Below are 25,424 nucleotides of genomic sequence, written 5' to 3'. Positions count from 1 at the left end.
AATTAGTAAAAATTTTAACTAATTTGAATTAGTGACTCAGTTTTTGCTTTTGAATTAGTAAAATTTAACTAATTTAAATTTTTTTAAAAATGTACTATCGTAAAATATCATTCGTAATTAAAATATAATTCGTAAATTATAATTTAATTATAAATTTTAATTGATTGAAATTTAACTAATCAATAATAAAAAGAAATTAGTAATTAGTAATTATATCAAATTAGTAAAATTTAACTATGTAATTCAAAAACAAAAAGTGAATTAGTAAAAATGTTTACTAATTTAAATTAGTGACTCACTTTCAGCTTTCGAATTAGTTAAATTTTATTAATTGTTGTTAAAAGTTACTAATAATTAGTAACATTTTACTAATTCAGAAGCAAAAAGTGAGTCACTAATTCAAATTAGTAAACTTTTTTTACTAATTTTAGATTTAGAGAGAGACAATTTATTTTAAACTCAACATTTAAAGAAGAAATTACAATATATAATTATTTTAATAAAATTTAATAATTATAAAAATATAATTTAGGATATAACTAAAAATAAATTTAATAATTTATACTCTCTAAATTTAAATTAGTGAGAATTCGTTAACTAATTTAAATTAGTAAAAAATTTCACTAATTTAAATTAGTGAGAATTCGTTAACTAATTTAAATTAGTAAAAATTTTCACTAATTTAAATTAGTGAGAATTCGTTAACTAATTTAAATTAGTAAAAATTTTCACTAATTTTTAATAAAATATTATTATTTGATTTAGTAATATTTTGTTTATTAAAGTTTTAGTAAAAGATTGCTGCTAAAAATTATAGTGTAAATTTTTATTAAGTTTTAGTAAAATATTACTTTATTATTATTATTATTATTCGATATAGTAATATTATATATCTATTCTTTTACTAAAATTTTCGTGAAAATTGACTAAAAATTAGTAGAAATTTTGAATTTAGAGAGTACATATATTTCTTATTTAAAACCTTTCAGTAAAAAACTAACGTTTTTTTAGATAAATTAAATGAGTATGAAATTATATTATTTTCTCTCTAAATCTGAATTAGTAAAAATCTTTACTAATTTAAATTAGTGACTCACTTTTTGCTTTAGAATTAGTTAAATTTTACTAATAGTTAGTAAAAGTTACTAATAATTAGTAAAATTTTACTAATTCAGAAGCAAAAAGTGAGTCACTAATTCAAATTAGTAAACATTTTTACTAATTCAGATTTAGAGAGTTTTTGGGTTTTTTTTCTTTATTTTTTGTAAATATTTATATATATATAAAAAAATTTATTTATATTATTATTTTCTAATGACTGATGATAATGATGATAAAGATATTTAAAAGTTTTAGAAAATTATTATTATTATTATTATTATTATTATTATTATTATTATTATTATTATTATTATTATTATACGATGAAAATAACTTATTTATGGATTACAGTATTTCTATTATTATCGTATTATACTTATTAAATAAAAGTTATTATAGCTATTGAATATTCAGTTATTACACTTATATTTGCCTTTTTTCGATATGAAAAATTTTTATTTTACCTTTCGTTAATATTATCAAAATCCAATTTTTTTTTCACTGTAATTAATTAGAAAAAAACACATTTAATTTAATTTTTATTAATTATTTATTAATTAAAAATGCATTCGGTAATAAAAAAAATTGCATCGGCCGGGAATCGAACCCGGGCCGCCCGCGTGGCAGGCGAGCATTCTACCACTGAACCACCGATGCTTATGTAAAATCATCATATTCATTAGTTAGTAAATTTTAAGTTTTCTTAAATGTGCTATAACTAAATTATTTGTTTTTTTTACTGAAAGGAATTGTTTATAAAATTAACCATTCAGAATATAGAATATTTGTAATTTTTTCTTTGTAAAATTTTTAAAATTGACGATTTAAGAAAAAATTTATGCGGACCGACAGATCCTATAAAAGATTCTGTAGTAGGATGTAGTATCCTTAAAAATAAATTATTTTCCGATTATTTAAAAATCTGTATGAGTTGGATTCAAAGCTGTATAGTGGACCATTGAAGATAGATATACGCTAGTCTTTTCGTGCAAGAAGGAGATTTGTGCGCTTTTGTTGGTTGAGTTCATCGTTTCTTTGACGCTTCAGTTGCAGTTGAGATTCCTACTGATGGACCTTGTGGTGTATTAGATCCTCTCTGCCTGCCACTTTTTCCAAAGAAAACTTTTAGTTGTTTTTTTTTTACTTTCTAACCAAACTTGGCAAGGTTTTTCAGGAGGATTAAATAGATCTTCAAAGATGAATCCAAACTTTGTTCTTGATTTTCTATACTGATGTAGAAAATCTACATTTTAACTATAAACAAATTACTCAACATTCTAATCTGGAAGATGTGATGAAAATTCATTTGAATTATCGTGGATAAATGTCTTATTTTTAAAAAACGTTAACAATATAGCGAATGATCTTCTAAGTGCAGGATTAATATTAAAATCAAGTTAGGATCAATGTAGAATTCTGGTTAATTCATTTTGTTATGTATAACAGTTATGAAATCTATATGGAAGTAAAATCTTGTTAAATATTTCTTCAAAGTTTGTCTTTTCTGGTTTTCAAAAATCCTTTTTTTTAATTTTCTTAACATGAATATGATTAAGATATAGAATTAAAGTAGAAGCAATGTAGTTCACTAGCTTTTTATACAGCAGCCATGAAACCTATAGATATAAGATCTTGCTAAATCTTTCTTCGAAATTGTCTTTTTTGGTTTTCAAAACTCCATTTTTTCAAGATTTTCTTAATACTAAATACCGTTGAGATAGAATTGCAGTAAAATCAATGTAGTTCACTTTTATTTTTACACAGCAGCCAAGAAAACTTCGGATGTAGGCGCTAATTTTTTTTAATTATATAAAACGTTAATTAATTACGTTATTTTATTTTTTGTTTTCTATAACATTTTCTATATCAATAATATTCTTTTTTCTTTATTTAATCTTGAAAAGTTTGTAAGAAAAATATTTTGCATAAAAGGGAAAGAGAAAGTAAGAAAGAACATGGCATATGATGCAAACCACATAAAATAAAAACATTCATCAAGTTTTAGATTTGCTTTCATTTTTGATAGTCGATAGAAATGAGATGGACATTTCCTGTTTTTTACGATTATATTTATTTAATGTTCTTTTAATGATTTTAAGTGAAATATAATTTTATAGTGTCTGTCTGTCTGTCCGAAATTTGTTTAGTTTAAACAAAAGTTTTCGCAAAAAATCAATATAGCATCGTTATGAAATTAAATAATCTAGAATATTATTTGTCTTATCTTTAATTTATTTTGTTTCTATTTTATTTTCCCTATTTCATTTCAGCAAAGGGAACAAAGATGCAGTAAATGATGCCTAGTAAAGGAAAACCAATAAACTTCGATGATGTAATAAAGAAAGCAAAGTACAAACAGAAAAAGGAAAGAAGTGTAAAAATTTCATGGAAATGGAACTCTGTATGAAATTTAAAAATAATGGGTTGAAGTTACCTGTTATCTTGACTTGTTATGAATACAATGGAAAATACTATTTTTGAAAAAGAAATTTTTAAATAAAGAACTTGTTCTGAATGAAATAAAAAAAAACTGTTTTCTCTACAGAAAAAAATGGAATCAAAATCAGTTTTAAAAACATTTAATTTTTTTTAATTAATTATTTTCTCAGTGCTTATTTTTGTGAATGAAATGTTTTTAAAGAATATTTTCAACAAGATGCAATAACTGAAGAAATTAATAGAGAATTTTTAAACAATGGATGTTTATAAAATTGATCAATCACTTACTGCCAATTTGGGTAGTACTACAGCACCGGATACTCTCAGTCCAGAAGTGACTTTCAATACAGGAGGTGAATTTAATTTAAGTTTTTTTGATGGACCTGAAGAAAATAGTACACAAGGTTTTAGTGATCCAGGTTCTGTTGGTAGTGCAAGCGTTTCACCACCACCAGTGATTTCTGGTAGTACAGTTACATCGACCACCATAACATTACCAACTGCTCAATTACCATCAGGAATTGTCATCAAACAAGGTTGGTTTTTACTGATCTGTTGAAAATTTTCCTTACTTTATCACACACTAACTCTTATTCTTAACTCTTGGCTACGAAAATGATATATTTTTGTATTTAGATTTGAAAATTATTCAAGTTAAATGAATAAAATATTAAAAGATTATTTATTTATATTAACAATATAAATGTTTTATTTATAGAAACCTTAAAACATTTATAGTCTAAGGAAATATTTTTTTTTAAAGAATAAAGTAAAAGGAAGTGTGTTATTCGAATGTATGGAATTTGATTCTCTTTGGAATCATTGTAATTCAGTTTTGTAAATCAAAAGTAGGGTGTAAGTTAATGTAGAATCAAAAAAGATTAAATATTGGGTAAAATTAGAGTCAAAAAAAGGTTCAGGAAGGGTCGAAGTTGGTTTAATGCAGGTTAATATTAAAATAAAGCTATGATCAAAGTAGAATTCTGGTTAATTCTGTTCAGTCATAAAAATTATGGATGTAAGATTTTGTTAAATATTTCTTCAAAGTTTGTCTTTTCTGGTTTTCAAAAATCCTTTTTTTTTAATTTTCTTAACATTAATACGATTAAGATAGAATTAAAGTAGAAGCAATGTAGTTCACTATCTTTTTATACAGCAGCCATGAAACCTGTTGTAAATCTAAATTTTTCTTCAAAATTGTCTTTCCTGGTTTTCAAAACTTCTTTCTTTCAAAATTTTCTTAACATTAAATACCGTTAAGATAGAATGAAAGTAAAATCAATTTGTTTATTATGTTTTTACATAATAACCATGAAACCTATGGATATAAGATTTTGATACATTTTTTTGTCTTTTCTGGTTTTCAAAACTCCTTTTTCAAACAATTTTCTACGATTAAGATAGAATGTTGTATTTATAGAAACCTTAAAACATTTACAGTCAAAGGAAATATTTTTTTTTTAAAAAAGAAGTAAAAGGAAGTCTCTTAGAGGATCTTATTCGACTTTATGGAATTTGATCTTTAGGCGACTTATTTTCCTTTCTGAAAAGGTTAAAGAAGAAAATATAATAAACCAATAGTTAATTTATATTTAGAGAGCAAGTCTTGCAGCAACTTCCCGAAAAGTATATCGTGATCAGAACTAACACCATGATATATATGAAATTGAAGATAAATTACCAGCAGCTTGGAAAACGACTCTGTTATGGTTTGTAACTCTTACGAGCACGTGAACGCGCGTTATAAGTTGGTTACATGTATTGCATATATCGCCATTTCTCCAAGGCGCGCAGACTCTTCCGTGTTCGCGCAACCGCTTATGGCAAATATGCGTGATTCGTGATTGTATATGCAATACTCCCTAGATCCCCTGGTTATACTGCCTCCACCTTATGTAAGCTTATTGAGGTACTCACTTACGCTCTTTACATGTAGAAAGGTGAGTTGTTTCGTGCACTCCAAAGTACACCTTGGTCTTATTGTTTTATATAAGATACATCTCATATATTTACACAATTAATTATTGAAATAAATAAATTATTAAATACCAAAAAAAAAAAAATTTATCAATTCAAAATTGAATAAAAAAAAGGGATGCATCAATGTCTTAAATTAATTCCTTAGAATTTCATTGGACAAAATTTTTATATTTTGTTTAAATTATTTTTTGACCAAATTTCCGTTTAACTGATTTTCTACATTATAGAATTTTTATATAATCGAAAATTTATTTCACATAATTTCTATTTGATCGAATTTTTATTTGACAAAATTTCTGATTTTTCTTATTACAGAATTTATACATAACCAAAAAATCATTTATCAGAAAATTCTGTCAAATGAAAATTAGAAATGCTGTGAAATGAATTTTCGGTTAAGTAAAAAATTTTGTAATATAAAAAAATCGGTTATATGTAAATTCTGTCAAAATATAATTTGAACAAATATAAATTCAGTTAAAAAAAATTCTATCCAATGAAATTCTATCAAATAATAATAAAATTATAAATAAAAAATTATATTTATTTATTCAATTATACGAGTAATGCCGCCTTTCGTATTACGCAATTCTCTTATAAAAGTAATTAATTATTAATAAAATTTTGACTTTCTCCTTCAGTAATTAATAAAAAATAACTAATTTTCAGTGTAAAATAACAAAAAAATAGTAGCCCGTTTGCACCGTGTGGATAAATTTAATCTTCCGAGAGGTTAAAGGCAGTGGATCTATTCTGCGCCTGCGCATAAGCTATATACATTCTGCGCAGACGCAGAATATATCTACTGCCTTTAACCTCTCGGAAGATTAAATTTATCCACACCGTGAAAAAGGGCTCTTATTAATTTAGTTACCATTAGTTATTTGAACTTAACCTAAAAGTGAATTTAACTATTTATTTATTTTTAATTTAATTAATCAAATTAATTTAATTATTTAAATTTTATAATTTAAATGAATGGTATTGAAATGTCTATAAGTAATTTTTTTTCTTTTTGAATAAAATAATCATATTAATCCATAATTCTACAAAAAAATTTCGTTTTAATTATATTTATTAATTATCGATAAGTTGAAATTAATGTTATTCAAATTTGAATAATTAATTGATTCGTGTTGAATCTTCATTCAATCGAAATAATTATCCCAGTGTGCACGAGTAACATGCATGTAACAGTTCCATAACAATTCTATGAAAATGTCCGCTTATTCGTGTAACGTGTTACTGGTATATATAATTGTTACATAACATTCATGTACCAGTAACACGTTACACGAATAAGCGGACATTTTCATGGAATTGTTATGGAACTGTTACATGCATGTTACTCGTGCACACTGGGATTGATAATAATTAAATATCGATTTAATTAAATTAAATTAATTTTTCATTATTAAGTAATTGAATGAACTATTGTTAATAATCGAATTGCATACCGAGATCCAAATTTGAAAAATTATAATCGAACCACATTGATTTTGAATTTGAATTATTAATAATAAATTTCGTAACTGAATTAATTATATTATAAGAATTGCTCGGAATTGAATTATTTCTTCCTCCGTAGGGGAAGTATTTTATATTACTATATAGGTATAAACAATTATTATAAATCAGCTATTGATGATATTTATCAATAAAACGAATAATTAATTTATTTAAAATTATTATTATATCTTTAATCTTTAATTGATCAAAATAATTATTAATAATAATAAAAATCTGCGCATATTGAATTAATATCGTACTATTTTCGCTTATGAGTCAAATGAGTTATTCCTTTAATTAAAAAAATTGAATTGCACATTCGAATTCGAATAATTAATAAAACTAAATTTTTAAATTGATTTATTAATAACAATAATTATGCAATTGAATTAATTAATTAATTATAAATATTATATGTATTTGGAAATGTTGAATTACTACCGCAGTTCTCATTCGAATTAATTTTAATATAATTCGCGTTTATTTTTAAATACAATTACAATTATTAGAAAAATTAAATTTCTATTGACAAAATTACTTAATTTATATATTAAATAAATTTAATAAATAAATTTAGTAAATATTTAATCATTTATTTAATATAAATTTGTTTACAATTAAAAATTTAATTTCTAAATAGAATACTTTTTATTTAGATTAATTTAAACTGAAAATAAGAGTAATAATTAAAAAAAAATTAATTATAAAAAAGAGGATGCATTCTGCATGAAATGAAATCGAGTTTTGCTGGACTATGAGTGAGAGACACGTGTTCCAAAATAACCGACTAATAATGCATCACAGGACAAACTATTCTGGTATCCAAGACACTTAGATACTCTTTGGAATAATTTAAGTATTTGTCCCCATTTCCATACGTTTCTTGTTGGTTTAGTGCCATAATATATAAACTCTAATTATTATTCACACAAAATTAACATTTTTTTATATTTCCATTAAAATAGTGAATTGATTTTTTCAGTAATTTTTAATTGTCGCGTCATTTTAATATATTTTATTCATAAAACTTTAATTAGTGCAATTGTAAAAATTTTGTTTTAAAAATTAAATTATTGCATTGAATTTAATAAAATTCAATTTTATTAAATTTAATTAAATAAATACAATTTAAATAAATAAATAATATGTAATAGGTATTTAAAAAATAGAATTTCTGCTTATAACTATTAAGTGGGATGTGAAAAACAATTAACTATTTTTTTGGGTATTACATCTTTTTAATTAATAGACAGTGATATATTCACTTATGTCTTAGGTAAGAGTAAAAATGTACGTGCATCGTAATGCACAATTTGCCCGAGCATTCACCTTCGAATTACCGTTAACCGTACTCCGTACCATCGTACTTACATTCGCTTACGATTCAAACCGGATGAGTGAGAAATGAAATTTTACACTCATTTCAAATTTGTCTATACTTAGACATGATATATGTATATTATTATGTTCGACATTAATTTTATTAAACAAAAAAAATTTTCTCTCAATACTTACAAATTCAAAATATTCTCTAAAATTGAAAAATAATTTCGAATATTTGCAACTTTTTGTAAAAAATTCTTTTTCTACGAATTAAAGAAATTTAAAAAAAAATAAAATTCACACGTAACTAATTATTAGTTAAATTTACTTATTTTTTCAACTATTTCCAACGAAAATTAGTTATTACTTTTTACTAATAATTAGTTTTATTATTGTATTTTTTAAATTTTTATATTTTGAAAAATTTTCGCCTATTTTGTAAAATTATTTTATCAGTTTTATTAAGAAAAAAATATTATGCATTTTTGCAAAATAAAATGTTTCTTGCAATTTGAACATTTGTAATTCTTTTTTTAATAGGCTTACAATAAAGAAGGTGTTTTTTTTCTACAAAAGCTGTAGGTTTCAAAATAGGATGAAACAATTAGGAAAGATACAGTGCAAACGATTGGATTTATCTCATTCCATACACTGTATTTTTGTTAATTGTTTTCACCCCATCTTGAAACTTACTACTTTTGTAGAGGAAAAAAACTCCCTTCTTTCTAATGTGCCTATTAAAAAGAAATAATATAAATAATGTCCAAATTGTTAAAAACACTTTATTTTGCAAATTTTGTACATGCAAATTTTTTTTAAACCAATAAAAAATTCTGTAATTTAGAAAATCGGTTACATGGAATTTCTATGAAATGATAATTTCGAAGAAATCAAAATTCGGCTAGAAGTGAAATTAATTTTTTAAATAATTAAATAATAATAAAAAATTAATAATTAAATTCAATTAATTAAATTTTTAGACGAATTTATATTTGTTTGAATTATTTTTTGACAGAATTTCTATTAAACCGATTTTCTATATCATACAATTTTTATGAAACTGAATATTCATTTTGCAGAATTTTTATCTGTTTGAACTTTCAGAATTTGAACGAATATTTATTTAACAGAATTTCTATATGATTGAATTTTTTTATTTGTTCGAATTAACTTAGGTCGGAAAATTTTGAGCGCGAAACTTAAAATTAACCACTCAGAAATGTTTATTCGAAAAAATGAAAACTCTGTCAAATAGAAAGCAGAATCAATGTAGTCTACTATTTTTTATACAGTATAACCACGAAACCTGTTGTAAGATCTTGTTAAATCTTTCTTCAAATTTGTTTGTCTTTTCTGGTTTTCAAAAATCCTTTTTTCAATTTTCTTAACATTAATACGATTAAGATAGAATTAAATTAGAAGCAATGTAGTTCACTAGCTTTTTATACAGCAGCCATGAAACCTATAGATATAAGATCTTGCTAAATCTTTCTTCGAAATTGTCTTTTCTGGTTTTCAAAACTCCATTTTTTCAAAATTTTCTTAACACTAAATACTGTTAAGATAGAATGAAAGTAAAATCAATGTAGTTTACTTTATTTTTACACAGCATCCAAAAAAATAATTTAAACTATTTTAAATAAAATAAATAATTAAATTAAATCCTTCAAGAAGTTATAGGGAGTAGATATATTCTGCGTCTGCGCAGAAGCTGTATACAAACATTCTGCGCAGACGCAGAAAATCTAAAAAATATCTACTGCCTTCAACCTCTAGGAGGATTAAATTTATCAACACAGGGAAAATGGTTTCTAAGAAGTAATTGCTAAATTTCAACTATTAGGGTCCGTCCATAAATTACGTTACCTATTTTAGGGGGAAGGGGGGTCAAAAAGTCTACAAAATGCATTTAACGCAATGGTAATGAGGGTGGAAGGGGGTCTAAAAAGAATAAAAAATTGGTAACTTAGTTTATGGACGACCCCTTATCATCAGTAACACTTATATAAAATTGATCAAAAACTTTTATTACTCAATTATTTAATATTTTTGGTTAATTAAAATATTCAACATTGAAACAATCAAACAATCTGTATTATTTTCTTTCGGTCGCATTTAATGAGATTGAATATTTGTTAAGAATTGTAATAATTTATATATGAGGTATTTAAAGTTTTTGTCTTAGACTTTCACAAATTTTATCAAATGAAGGTATATATATATATACGTGTAGATCATGTACGTACAGAGAGTACAATGAGCATGTTTATTGATCGCGATTTAAGCTTGAGAACTTTCTATTTGCACCAGTGTGTGAGTCATAAAGGTCAACGGGGCTTATAATTTGCGACCACGTTATGGATATACAACCACGTGTATATAACAGCAAAATAATATAAGAGCAACAAGTAAATGGTGTTTGAGGACTAAAGTTGAAGCTGTATAAGAAAATCTTTAAAAAAATATCCTGAAAGAGAAACTGTTGGATTACATTATGTGGAACGCTTTCTAATGTATAGTTTATTCATATATATATATATATATATATATATCCTTGATATAAGCAGATCAAATCTTCACTTTCAATAAAGATCTTTAGAATATTTGATATATAGAATAAGAATAATAATTTTAATTCTTGTTTTTGATGACCATTACATTCTTGAATTACAGTAAGATTTTCACTACCGATAAATAGAATTAAGGAAATTATTGAAAAATAACCGCAAATAGTTTATATTAGACCTACTGAAAAATGTCACCATGAGATTCTATTTGTGCTTCAGTACAAAGTGAAGAAAACTATGTCGAAAATTATTAAGAATTATTAAGATTATTATAGATAATTATTAAGAAATTATTAAATATTACTATTCTTGTCTTAAAAAAGACATTTGTTTAAACAAAATTTTTTTTTCTACAGAACAACATTATGCAGCTGCTGATTCCAATAGTTCAACGCCTGCCAAAAGTTTCGTTCCATGTAAGGTCTGCGGTGATAAAGCAAGTGGATATCACTATGGCGTCACAAGTTGTGAGGGTTGTAAGGTGAGTTTGAAAATTTTATCTTTGTTATAATTTGAATACACTTTTCGATCATTGAAAATATATGATCAAAATCTGGCAACTCGCTTTTATAGAGGATTAATGGAAGATGATTCAAAAATCATTAAAAACCCCAACAGCCACGGACATTTCAGAATATCCTATGAACGTCCTATCCGTATCTGGAAATTTGAATATCTCTAGCATATACGTAGGATATCTTGAATATCCGGATGTTGTTAGGCAATTAATGCGAACTAATTAAAACTTTTCCCTAAGAACCCTTAGAAAAATCTAAATTAAAAGAGTCAAATACTACTTATATTAACGACAATATTATAACAATAGGAACAATACGTCTCGAATATGTAATTGCTTTCTAACAATCGATTTTTATTTTTCAGGGTTTTTTTAGACGAAGTATTCAAAAACAGATAGAGTACAGATGCTTAAGGGATGGAAAATGTTTGGTTATAAGGCTAAATCGAAATCGCTGCCAATATTGCAGGTTCAAGAAATGTCTAGCAGTTGGCATGTCTAGAGACTGTGAGTATTAACTTTCAATTTATTCATTTTTATAGAAGGAACCAAACAATATCTTTTAAATTTTTCCATCGACTCAGATTTCTTAATAATTGCGATATAAGATAAATATGGGAAACTTAAATGTTCATTGAACTTAGAATAAATATATTTGGGATTGGTTTGGCGAATTATTCAGCTGCATACTAAAGTTGAAATCTAGAGTTCGATATCTAAATTACAATTTTGATAAATACAATCCTACATAATTCATCTGATTATGTAACTTAACAACTGGATTTACACCACTGGGATATACAACTCTTATATATATCCTCCTGATGGTGACAAATCGACAAAGCATTCACCTAGAATTCGCCTTCTCGACAATTGAGGCTTCAAATCATAAAGGATATGCGCTCGAATTTGCATCATAAGTTTTGTTCCTTGAAGTTATATTAATGTTACGTCCGACAACGCAACATAATTAGTAAATTTTAATTTACTTTTGAGACTAGACTCATTGTCCACAACTCAGGAATCTTTCAAATTGGTTTCTTTTAAAAAGGGGTGAATTTAAAAATGCGCAAATTAATCGCACTACGTCCTTCGGAACTAGAAGTTTGAAAAGTGAATTGAAGAAAAGAAAGAGAATTGATAAATAATAAAATTACTTACTTGTTACAATTTTATTTATAATAATTGTGGGAAAAACTCGTTTAATAATGAACCTTGGACCCTTGGTATATAATAATGATATCTTGAACTGGAACTTGAAGATAAAATTGACAAATCACTGGAGAAATATTTATAAAATTAAATGATTTAAAAGAATGAACTTGGAACTTGAAAGAATTGGAAATAGAAGAATGAACTGAGAGAATTGAACTTGAAAACTTAAAAACTACTGACTTTTTCATTAGGGTCTTTAGTTTTTTATATTGCTATCCCTTCTTAATTTTTTAAAGACGGGTGTAAGTTTGGGGATGAATATTTTTAAAGTGTGAAATTAGAAAATATCAATGATTGGATTTATTAAAAACAAGAATAGAAAATCCTTATCGAAAGAAAAATGTGATTGGGTCTTTTAGGCCCAGCCTTTGCAAGGGATGACTTTGTGTGGGCGTATCTTAAAAGTATCTTTTAAAGTGTGAAATTAGAAAATATCAATGATTGGATTTATTAAAAACAAGAATAGAAAATCCTTATCGAAAGAAAAATGTGATTGGGTCTTTTAGGCCCAGCCTTTGCAAGGGATGACTTTGTGTGGGCGTATCTTAAGATTAGGGTGTCTAGAAAAAGTGGTGATCTAAAGTTAAAACTATTTTTAAAAGATGGAGCCAAGATTTATTTTTGAAACGAATTTTTAAAATTACACGAATTTTTAAAATTATTTAGAAAACACATATTTTTATAATTATTTAGTTAGTATTTATTTACTAACAGAAGAAAATCTGGGCAACAGAAACTCTTGGACCTGTCGTGAGAAAAAGAGAGGAAAAAACCCCAGTGGTCAACATCTGGAGGATGCACTCATAGACTTTTGTGTCGATTTTATGGTTATATTTTTTACATTTTATTGCTTACAAATGTTTTCGGTTTCTATGAATTTTCTAAATTTCGAAGTGCAACCTACAAGTATTTACCACTTAAGGTTTAGTATTTCATTATTGGTTCTACAAGAAAGAAAGAAATAATTTATACTAAAGATAGTATACCAGATACTAAAGATCTGGTTTTAGCGAAACAGATGTTTTTCCTTGTAGAATCAATAAGAAAAAAAATAAAAATTAAGCGAAAAATATAATGGGACGTTAAAATGTCAATTCCGGATTGATCTTGGATTAGTCTTTTTGCCCGAACTGATTGCTAGATAAATACAAAATTCATTAATAAAAGTTATGACACTGATCACTTACTTGAGTGTAAGAGATTTGAAATTATTTTCATTTGTTTCAGCGGTAAGATATGGTCGTGTTCCGAAGAGATCGCGAGATCGAACGACTGATGATGTAGGAGCAGTACCACCAACAACGATAACAACAGCAACAGCTACAACTACTACAACCACGACGACCTCACGTGTACATCAACTCGCATCCAGCATTAATTATAATTCAAACAATAATAATAATGACGATGATAATGATGACGATAATAATAGTAGCAATAATAATAATAGCAGCAGCAGTAGTAGCAGCAGTAGTACTAGTAATAACAATAACAATATCCAATGTCAGAATACTGTTTCCCGTGTACCGCCTCCTACTATCGTTGAAGCTGATCAATCGGACATCGATGAAAAGCAATTGACGATTTATGATGTTATTCTTCGAGTTTCACAAGCTTATCGTACTCATTGCGTCTACACGGAGGAGTCTATAAAAGATTTAGTTCAAAAGCCTATCATAATACCAGTGAGTATTATCACATAGAAAAAAATGAATTATTTTCTTTTTTAATTAACAAAATATTTCTAATTTTAGCCTTCAAGTCCAAAGGATCCTGAAGTTGCGTCATCAATGGCGGAAACAGTGGAATCACAAAGAATTTGGTTGTGTCAACAGTTTGCAAATAAAGTGAAATTATCGATTGAAAAAATTGTTGAATTTGCAAAACAAGTACCTGGTTTTTCTGATCTCCTACAAGACGATCAGTTAATTTTAATAAAATTGGGTTTCTTTGAAATATGGCTAAGTCATATTTCAAAAATGACCACCAACATCTCCATGACTTTTGAAGATGGTACTTACATTACTAAGCAGCAATTGGAATTGATATACGAGGTAAGTTTTAAGTCCACCCGTATAATATCTATATTTAAATTCAGTTTAGATATAAATCAGAAATGTGCAAATGGTTCCAAGTTTAGGTGCAATTCTAATTGGATTAAGTCGACTTGAATTAGTTTACGATTATCCATTAATATTTCTAGTTGCAAATCTTTTAATTATTTAAAGTAAAATCTTGATATTTAATTTGTGGTTCAGCTATTGATAACATTATAGCCTGTAAAAAAATAATTTCAGTTGCCTGAAATTGGGAAGTCATTTCTCGTTTTTTTTGGTGTAGGGTGAAACGTCTAAACTTTATAACATATAGACCATAACACTAGCATTTAAAGCACCGTGTTCCAGCTATGAAATCTTCAAATCTACAGGCAGACCAACCGATGTAAATTCGAGATCTATTGGTACTTCGGAGGGAGTTTCTCACTTCTAGAGTTACTTCTGCCACCCAGTTTGTGAGAGCTTCGTTTCTTTTTCCCATTTTTCCCACTTAAGTTTAAAGTTCGTCATAAATTCAGCTACGTTCAGGTTTGACTTTAAGTTGTCATTCTGTTCCAGAACGGTAGAAGCAACTTCGTATTCGTTCAACTCAGATGGAACGTCAAAGATGAGGATTCTCGGCTTCGCCGCTCCGGCTTTCTTGACATTGTACCCATCTGATTTTACCTGATCGTATGATATGATTTTGTCGAGGTCCTGGTCAGTGACCATTTCCAAGACAATTCCTTTTTCACGCATCATTCTAACCCCCTTGAACTTGAAGCTTTTCTCTGTTGGGTTCACCAGCTTAAGTACTCGCTTCTTTGTCTCTTTACCTGTCTCACCCTTTCGATATTCATGGGGCCCTTATGATAGCCACCTTGACAAGCTCTAGTGGTGCCTTCTGGGCAGGACCACTTTGTAACAGACTTAGTTTTCGCAAGTTTTCCGCTACTAACCGCACTTTCCTTAGATTTCGTCATCAGGGTTTGAGGAGAGTGCACCACAGTTTGTGGCGGCGTAGAATACATTTTTTCCAATTAGAATTTTTATTAATCAAAAATAATTAAATCAATCAATTAAAATTAATCAAAATGTCAATTTTATTAAGTGGAACCTTCTATTATAATTTCAACAATATACAATCATTCTCCGAGAGCATTCACACGCATACGAGCAAACAACTTACATTTATCTCCGTCGAATTACAATGATATCACCATGCCGGGGATTCACAATAGTATATCATCCAATTTGTCCGCTGATTAATCAAGAAGTCTTCCTGGTCCTCCCAGAATCGTTGAGTGTGGCTGCGACCAAATCTTCCTTCAGGGTACAATTCTAGACGTCCCTAGAGTTGCAATCACTCGACCTTGGCTCGTGCACTTTTCACCAACATGTAATTGTCACTCAGGGTTTTTGGTTGCACCAATTGGATTTTTTAGAATGGAGTTAAACAAACAGATTAAAATAAGCTACCATGGATTTAACTTTTATTAGAGACAGCACCAGCATAGGCTGACTGGTTTGCTCTCGCTCTGAGTCAGAACGAATCTAAGTTTGTTTTTGTAAGAGAACCTTTTCTCCTATTTTCCTTTCCGATTTCCCCTGACCTCACAAACAACACCCGATATAACACATTACAGGTTCCTTTTTCATGGACATTTTTGACTGTAACTTCTACAGTCCTTTACCTTTTTGTCTTTCGACTATCTTTCGACTATTTAAAGAAACTATGAACAAAATTATGATCTGGGGACTTTATTGTACATTTATCGAAATGTAAAAAATAATTATTATTAAATTTCATGGTGTTTTGCACTCTAAATCTGAGCCACTGATTTGAATTCAGTGAAATTTTCACTGATTCAGATTTAGAGTGTGCGGCGCTGCAGCCGATTTCCGTAAACTCGTTCTTAGTGGGAGGGATCTGCAGCCTCACCAACCGTTCCTGTAAATTTTGAAATATCATAATTATCAAAATTGTTTCTTATTCCTTATTACAGTAGCTAAAAAAAAGCGTCGGATTTTTTGGATATATTGATTTTTGGCCGAATGTCGTACTTCTAAATAATAATTTAATAATTTTCAAATTAGAAAAGAAAGAGCACACTGAAGTCAAAAAACAGAATTGAAAAATATTAATTGTTGAAAAAACTATAAAGATTTGAAATTTATCAGACGTTTTGCCCTACAATTTTTAAATGCCCGTAACAAAAAAATTTTTTTTTTTGCAAAACAAAAAAATATGTGTTTCTCTATTTGTCCTAAAAAACAAGAAAAATTGTATTAAACTTAATTTAGAATTTTCAACCAATTCGCCCTGTATGAATTTGAAATAAAATCAGACATATATTTTGATAGTAAATAATAATTTTGGACTATATTATAATTAATTTTTTTTTAAACAGCCCGATTTCGTGTCAGACGTATTGCAGTTTACTACATTATTAAATGCTCATAAGCTCACGGATGATGAATTAGGTTTATTTTCTGGTGCTATTCTTCTTAGTGAGAGACCTGAATTAAATGATTTGAAAGCAGTACAAAGGTCACAGGATCGTTTACTTGAAGCTTTTAATACACTAGTGTCAAGAAGTAATTCAGTAACTAATGAAATCAATGTTAATGGAATGAGTACAAGCAATCCTAGCATTTTACAAAGAATACCCGAACTCAGATCACTTGGTATTCGACATTCAAATCTTCTTGATTGGTATAAAAAAAATTGGACAAAACTCAAGTTACCAGGATTATTTGCTGAAATTTTTGACATTCCGAAATGTGAAGAGGATTTACAATAAAACAAAAAAAAGGTTATTATAAATATTTTTCAAAATACATTGAAAAACAAATTTTTCAAATAATCGGTTACTGGAATATTATCAAATAAATATTTATTTTTATTAAATAATTATTAATTCTGTTTTAAAATCAGAAATTATTAGTTCAAATTCAATTTATTTAATGCAAATAAAAATAATTTGTTTCAAGTAAATATTTATTTGATAATAGTCAAGTAACCGATTATTTGAATCAAATAACTTTCTTTTTAATTTAAAAGTTAAAAATATGTTATTTTACTTCATTATTATTACTTCCGTTAACGATAAACAAAAGTTGGAAGAGTAATAAATATAATTATAAAATAATAATGAAATAATATTTTTAGATTTCATCTACAAAAAATTGCTCAGTATGGTGAAAAAATGTTATGCGATGATAATCACTAGAAGTTATAGCAAGTGGAAGGAAAATACTTTAAAAGACATTACATTTAGTTCAATTTCTACAAAACGAAACTTTTGCGAAAATGTATATCGCGTAAGTAATTTTGCATTAATTAAATTTTTTCAGAGATTAATTAAATTTTGTTTTTCATAATCGAAACAATATATTTTCTCTAATTTTCTTTTTTTCAGGTATTTAGAAAATTTGAATTTTCGATCACATCAAATCCTAGTCGAAATCATTGGAAAAAAAGAAGAAAAATGAATTGTATCGAAGAAATTGTCATCTACATTGAGGTATTTTCACGTTTTACTTTCATAAAAGTGAAAGAACAAAAAACATTTTCACTATTTAACTATTGGAAGGATTTCCTGCCAACGGATTGGTGCGGGCCCTATATATTAGCAAAAAAATGTAATTTTCTACTCCATTATTCGATTCTTAAAAATCATATTTCAATGATGCAATATACATACAATTCCGTTACATCGAAAACAGGACAAAAAAAAATAATGTAGATTTCATATAAGAAATGTTAAAATTCCATGAGAATGAAAACTTCTTAAAAAGAAAGTTTTGTCAAAGGAAGTGAATTGTACTACATAAAAAAAGATGGTTGAGAATCTTGCCAAAATTGTTTAACAAGTCATTTAAAAAAGAAACAAAAAAAACTAAGATTATATACTACACAGCATATATTTATTGATAGCAAACAGAAATTAATAAAAAGTTGCGTAACACTAATGTTCAATGCTATTTTAAATATATATGGAAAGGTAACTCTATATATATAATGTTGGAGAAACATCTTAGGTGACTGAAACAAAAAATTGATAATTAGAAAAATTAAAAAATCACCACTTTTCAAGAAGCAATATTATAAAAAATATTTTGGCTTTTTAGATTTAAAGTTCAAAAATCATTTCTTAAAGGATTCACATTCTTTTTAAGAGAAGAATTTTTTCGATCGATTTTAAATTTTGTTTAAACTGATATTTTCAGAAAAAATATTTGATGAGGCTGTTATCACCGTGTGAATAAATTTAATCTTCCGAAAGGTTAAAGGCAGTTTATGGATTTATTTTAAAACTAGCAAACTGACCTCGTCTTGATGGGTTTACAGTTTTTCTATACCTTAAAGCATCATTAATAAGATCAATTATATTTGAATTTTCTACTGGTTTTCCATCTATAATAACTTTACCACGCAAGTCCCATTTTATACGTTTACGTATGCCGGGTCTACTGATACTTTCTAATAAAGATTTGGCTTTTAATTTAAAAGTTTTTGGTACAGTACCAAGGATTTCCTCATTACTCATTATTTTATCTTCATTAAAATTATCATCACCATCATCTTCCTCATTTTCATTAGTATCAATTTCTTTATCATTGCTATTATTTAATATTTTTTTAGATCTGAACGGTTTGCGTTTTAAATTAATAAAGAATAAATATTTTTGTAAAATTTGTTGCTACATTTTCCATTTTTCTCTTTCATCTATTAAAACTGGCGAATATAATATTTTATTCATTTCGCTGTCAAGGCGGCTCATAATATTTCCAGGTGTTTGTATTTTGGCATTTCCAATTTCATTACTATTATTAAAATTTTTATTGTTTCCATTATTTAATTGTAAAAAGTTAGACTGTTGTTGTTGTTCTTGTATTTTATGAACTTGTTCGCTGGGAATTAAAACCATTTTCTTTGCATGTTCCATATTAGAATTCAATGAGAAAAAACAAATGAGAGGTGAGATGAGTTTTCTTGCAATCCTTGTCTTCAAACGGTTGTTTCTATACTAATCATTACTTGAGAAGAGGTTAGAGATTATACTACCAATAATAGGTGCAAGTAAAAGCGGTAGAAATCCTCCACCTTTTTGAACAATGTAACGTTTCTTTTGTTTCCAACTTCCACTAAAATTTGCCAATTTTCTTAAATTTTTCCTGTGTTTTTTTAATTTACGTTTTTCACATTTTTTTAAAGAAATATTACCAGCCAAAACATTAAGAGCACATTTGCAAATACACTTGATTAGTTTATAATCCGCAGTGGATAAAATTGCTCGACGTTGATTGGAATTGAGATGATATAATGCATGCAAAACGGCAGCATTTTGTTTACTAATATGTTTACAAAGAACTCTATTCAACGCCATTATAATCGCACAACTGGTACTTGATCTATTGATGTACCTCTTTTTATATTTTTCTTTGGTACATAAACCTGAGGAAAACCATCTGTAGGAAAAATATCAATACGAAAACGATAATTATCAGGCGTTGATTGTTTTAAATCTAAAAGTAGATAACCATGAGGTTTGGCAGTTGCATCGTGATAGGCTTCTTGAAGAAAACGTGAATTTTAAAACAATATTTATGCAAAAAAATTTTATGAAATGCAATAAAGTTAAATATTTTCGATAAATATTGTTATTAAAATTTATTTTATTTAAATGAACAAAAATTTACGAAACAAAAAATATGTATCTTTGGGAATTTCTCAAGTTAATCTAAAATTACAACCTCAATCTCTTCTCGGGAAATAATTTTTTCACGCTCTCCTCAAACATAAGGCACATGGTCATTATTTTTAAAAATTCTTTCTTCTATTAAGAAAATTGATGTAATTATAAAAAGAAAATTTTTAATATTTTCTTTTACTATATAAAAATGTTGTTCTAATAATAAAATATTTAATTTTCATTTTTAGATTAAGTGTACGAAACTGAATTCGTTATATTTACTATTGAAGCGTTTATATATTTCTCCATGTCCCATTTTCGGAGAAGATGCACTAGTTCTTCATTCAACATTTTTGAATTATAATTAATATTTACATTTTTATATGTGCGTTATATTCTGCGTCTATTCAGAATGTTTCTATACAGCTTCTGCGCAGACGCAGAATATATTTACTGCCTTAAACCTATCGGAAGATTAAATTTATCCACACAGTGAAAACGGTCTCTATCTAGAAATCGTTTATTGCAAAATAATTTAAAAATTTTAATTTTTAAATAAAAAAGAATTATTTATCTCTTAAATATATTTAATTTATTATTTACTTTTAAATCTGCTAAAGATGAAAAAAAATTTCTTTTTAAATTTAATGTTTATTTAAAATTTATTTTATTATTTTAATTTTTATGTGCAATATAATAAAACTAAGAATTCTTATTTTAGTGATAAAATGCATTTTCTTAAATTGCACGCAGTAATGAAAATTCTTTATAAATACTATAGAAAAATGTTGTGAAAAAAATAAATATCTATAGAAAATTAATATATATATATAAATATATTGAAAATCTCAAATTTTCTCGTCTTGAAACCAACATTATGTAAATAGGTCTATTTATTAAATTTTAAGTGTAGTCCAAATATATAGAACTTGCAATATAAAAGTAAAATTGTAATTCTATTTTCTTAGAAGCAAGAAAATCTCAATTGAACTTCATAATACCATTCACAAATCTGTTTCTATTCACGTAATCAATTTTTATTATATCTAAACATATCTAAACATTAAGAACATGATTTCTCAAGTGTCACTGCTAAGAATAAAAGTTTTTTTTTACTAAAAATTAAAAAATATAAAAAAACATTTATTTACATTCTAATAGAATTAATAATGCAATTTTTCAAAGGAAACTGAAGAAAAAGAATTTTGTCAACAATTTTTTTCTTTTTATTTGAGAGATTTATACTTAAGATAACAGCTTATATATTTTTGAAAAAAAAATCTTTTTACAAAATGTGATTTAATGCAAATGAAAAACTTATATTCAAAACTATTCTGCATATTTTAAGGAGAATAAAAATAATTTTGTAATAAGCCACTATATATGAAGTGGAATTCCATATTTGTTTTCATTTTAATTAAATAAATGTTTTGGAATTGGGCAGCAAAATTCTAAACATAATTTATGGAATCGATATATCGATAATTAATAGTTCGATGTATCGAAAATCGATAGTTCAATATATCAATTTTTCGATATATCAATAATTGGAAACATCAATAGTTCGACATATCGAACGATCGATATATTAATAGTTAAGCATATCGATAGTTCTATATATCGATTCTTCGATATATTAATCATTGGATATATCGATAGTTGGATACATCAATAGTTCGATATATCGATAGTTGGATACAACAATAGTTCGATATATCGATAGTTGGATACAACAATAGTTCGACATATCGATAGTTATATACATCGAATGATCGACATATCGATAGTTGGACGCATCGATAGTTCGATACATCGTAAAATTGAAATATCGATACATCGATAGTTCAATATATCGAAAGATCGATATATATATATATATAGTCACATCGATTGTTCGATATATATCGATTATTCTTATTTTACTTCAATTTTTTTTTCTAAGCATAATTATGAAAATATACTGTTGCCAAGTTGTAGTATTTATATTGTAAAGTATTGCTTCCACAGATATCAATTTTCGATTTTTTGAAAATTGTAATTTCATCCTCTTCCACTACATTGACCAAATATAATGAACAAATAAACCTAATTCTCTTTTAATTTTTCTTTACATTTCTAATTTACTTTTCAATTTATTATAGAAAAAATAAGTTTAAATTAATTTGAATATTTTTAAAAATTGCAAATTGATAAAAAAAAATATTATTTTTGTTTCAATGACACTCGAAAAATAATGTTTTTCATTACCATCTGTATAATTAAATCTTTTAGAAAATGCCATTTGTAATAAGAAATCTCCATTTAAAAAAAAGATGTAGAATTTCATTTGCATATTCGAAAACTGTATAAATGCCATTGTGGAAAAGAATTCATTAAAAAAAAAAAAAAAAAAAAAATTCATACTGTTAGATGTAAAATGATGAAATCTACTTTAATAAATAATTCTTCCTGTGCTGCGAACTTCAATTGTACCGATGGTCATAAACTTCGTCAATTTATTATATAGAGAAGCATTTTGAAAATATGTGTGTGATAGCGTACAACATAATGTAAAAAATTTGATCAACGATAAAATATTTTTCGTTTTTATTTTACAATTGAATGATTTAAAACAGAAAAAAACTCAACTATACATTATTATTGATATAGAAATATGTCAAATATTACTTTTTAAAATGTCTGTAGAAATGATTTATATTTTTAAAGTAAATATTATTGAAACAATTTTTTTTTCTAAAGCTTTAAAAGCATACTTGCCAAAACTGAAACGCACGATATTTTTTTCTTTTTTTTTGCATTTCATTTTCCTTCTACAATGCTTTATGACAATTTTTTTTTACACATTAAGATGATATTTTATTTATAACGATATATTTTGGCGATAATTTAATGGATTAACATTCAATCAGTTTTTTTTCGTATTTAATTTAAATTGAAATTTTTACTTAATCAAAATTTAATTTTTTTAAAATTATTTTACTTTTTTATTATAATTTAATATATATTTTATAAATTATTAAATATATGAAATATAATAATAATAATAATAATAATTTTTATTATTATTATTATTATTATCGATAATAACTATTATTATTATTTATTTTCAGAATTTCTTTTTTTACATTTTTCTAAATTAACGGGTTTTAAAAAAAATTGGATTTCGAATTAAAAAAATTAAAAAGAAATTACGCTTCGTTGAACGAACGAAATGTTGAACAAAACTGATTGAAGGTTGTGATTTTCAATTTTTAAATAAGAAACAATTAAATTGTTACGGATACATAGTTTTCCCAACCGTTTGAAAAAAGAGAATTTTAATTAAATTGAGAAAAAAAAATTTTTTTAAATAAAAAACAAAAAAAAATTCTTTTTTATTGTGTTTTTAAAGGGCACTGAAACAAAAAATTGCTGCAAACATTATGTTATTAATATTCAATATTTTGTATTTATTTATTTTTATTTAAAACTTTTTTTTTTTACTTCTAAATAAATTTTTTACATTTTTTATTAAATATTTTTTCAAGTTAATTTCAAGAAAAAATCATTGCGAGTCATGGAGAATCGAACCCGGGTTCATTGTACACAAATTGAGAACGCTAACCACCTTACCACGATCTAAGTAATTTAAAACATAATGTTTTCTCTATTTTTGTTTAAAAAACTAATTTTAATTACAAAAATATTATAAAATAAATATTTTTTATCAAAATAAAACGGTTGAGGAAAAAAAAAAGATAAATATGAATTTTTTTTTCTTTAAAATTGAAAATAACCCCTTGCCAATGTGAAACAGAAATATCCGCCAATGTTTTTTTTTAATTTGCATAAAACTTTACACTTTAATAAATAACTTATAAGCGCTCACATCAAGTTGTGAATAAACATATCATATCAAACTAATATATTTAAAAAAAAAGAAGAAGAATATAAATATCGTTTTATCATAAGTGATTAAAATCTACTATGATTGAGATTAGAAAATTGTGCCGTGATTATTATAATCTATCAAAGTGGATTAGAAAAAAAAAGTGAAAAATAAGATATCCTTGATAAGATTTTAAGTAGAAAAATCAATTGTCACATAGTGTACTGATTCAGACGTGGGAGTGTCGAAATAGTTTCTTTTCATATATTGTATTTAGCATTAATGTTATTCCGAAACAATAATAATAATATTAATATTAATAATAATAATAATAATAATAATAATATATTCTCTAATTCGTAAAACGTAAAATAATATGACTGTTTTTATTTTATCACTTTCGATAAAATAATGTGTACAATTTTTAATTTAACTTTTAAAAAAACAGTGTTAGACACGTCTGATTCCGAATACTTTGCTCTAGAATAATGTTGTAAATATATATTAGGAAAAAAAAATATATATGCATTTAAATCAATTAGTGGAAATTGTTTATATATGGACTCACATGTTTTAATTAAAAAAAAAATATATATATATAGTTTTTAAAAATTGTTACACTTATGTTACATATATATATATAATATGTATTGTAATAAGTATACCAAAAACTATATTTTAATCTTTCGCCTTTTCTACGAATAAAAAAAAAATGATTTATAGGTGCCAAAATTTACATTATTTTAAGAGAAAAAAAAATAATGTGCTTATTAAGTAAAACGTGAATAATAGTACCTAATATTTTTCTATATAACATAATAAAAGAGTGAAATTTAGTTTTCTGGTGAATATTTAATATGTAATGTCAAGATGAATAGATATTTTCATAAGAAAATAATCTGTAGTTTAAATGTCATTGTTGATATTTTTTTTTGTTTTTTGATTTGAATTAAAAATTCAAATTTCATATCAAAAAGCAAAAATTTATTAACAATTTTGCAATTGCTTTTTATTTGATAAAAAGAAATACTTAAAATTTCAATTACTTTTAAATAAACTCCCAGATAGTCAGTAGTATATTAAAATATTTACCCTACAAACTTGTAACAATTGGTATTCAAATTTTTCTAAGTTCAAAAAAAACAAAAAAATTTTCAAAAATTAACTTTT

General features: G+C 25.7%; 1 protein-coding gene and 1 non-coding gene across 3 annotated transcripts in view; one reads left to right on the top strand and one right to left on the bottom strand.

Moving 5' to 3' along the window:
* LOC127287263 (ecdysone-induced protein 78C) overlaps nucleotides 1-21,134 on the top strand; it is a 36,719-nt gene extending 15,585 nt beyond the window's left edge. The window contains exons 2-9 of one of the 2 annotated variants that reach the window (XM_051314100.1): nucleotides 3,372-4,076; nucleotides 11,276-11,400; nucleotides 11,802-11,943; nucleotides 13,879-14,336; nucleotides 14,406-14,705; nucleotides 17,099-17,503; nucleotides 17,860-18,011; nucleotides 18,110-21,134. In XM_051314100.1, coding sequence (XP_051170057.1) covers nucleotides 3,797-4,076; nucleotides 11,276-11,400; nucleotides 11,802-11,943; nucleotides 13,879-14,336; nucleotides 14,406-14,705; nucleotides 17,099-17,491 — 1,698 coding nt within the window. In that variant the 5' untranslated portion in view covers nucleotides 3,372-3,796 and the 3' untranslated portion in view covers nucleotides 17,492-17,503; nucleotides 17,860-18,011; nucleotides 18,110-21,134. The remainder of the gene's footprint in view (nucleotides 1-3,371; nucleotides 4,077-11,275; nucleotides 11,401-11,801; nucleotides 11,944-13,878; nucleotides 14,337-14,405; nucleotides 14,706-17,098; nucleotides 17,504-17,859; nucleotides 18,012-18,109) is intronic. The other variant, XM_051314101.1, reaches the window with a different exon arrangement.
* On the bottom strand, nucleotides 1,688-1,758 carry Trnag-gcc (transfer RNA glycine (anticodon GCC)). The gene has a single exon. It is a non-coding gene; the product is annotated as a tRNA-Gly (tRNA).
* Nucleotides 21,135-25,424: the final 4,290 nt, after the last annotated feature.

The sequence above is a fragment of the Leptopilina boulardi genome, unplaced genomic scaffold (genome assembly GCF_019393585.1).
Source record: "Leptopilina boulardi isolate dan_hultmark-lab unplaced genomic scaffold, ZJU_Lbou_2.1 LbouV2_368, whole genome shotgun sequence".
NCBI classification, from domain to species: Eukaryota; Metazoa; Arthropoda; class Insecta; order Hymenoptera; family Figitidae; genus Leptopilina; species Leptopilina boulardi.
This window is presented reverse-complemented; position numbering and strand designations above follow the sequence as displayed.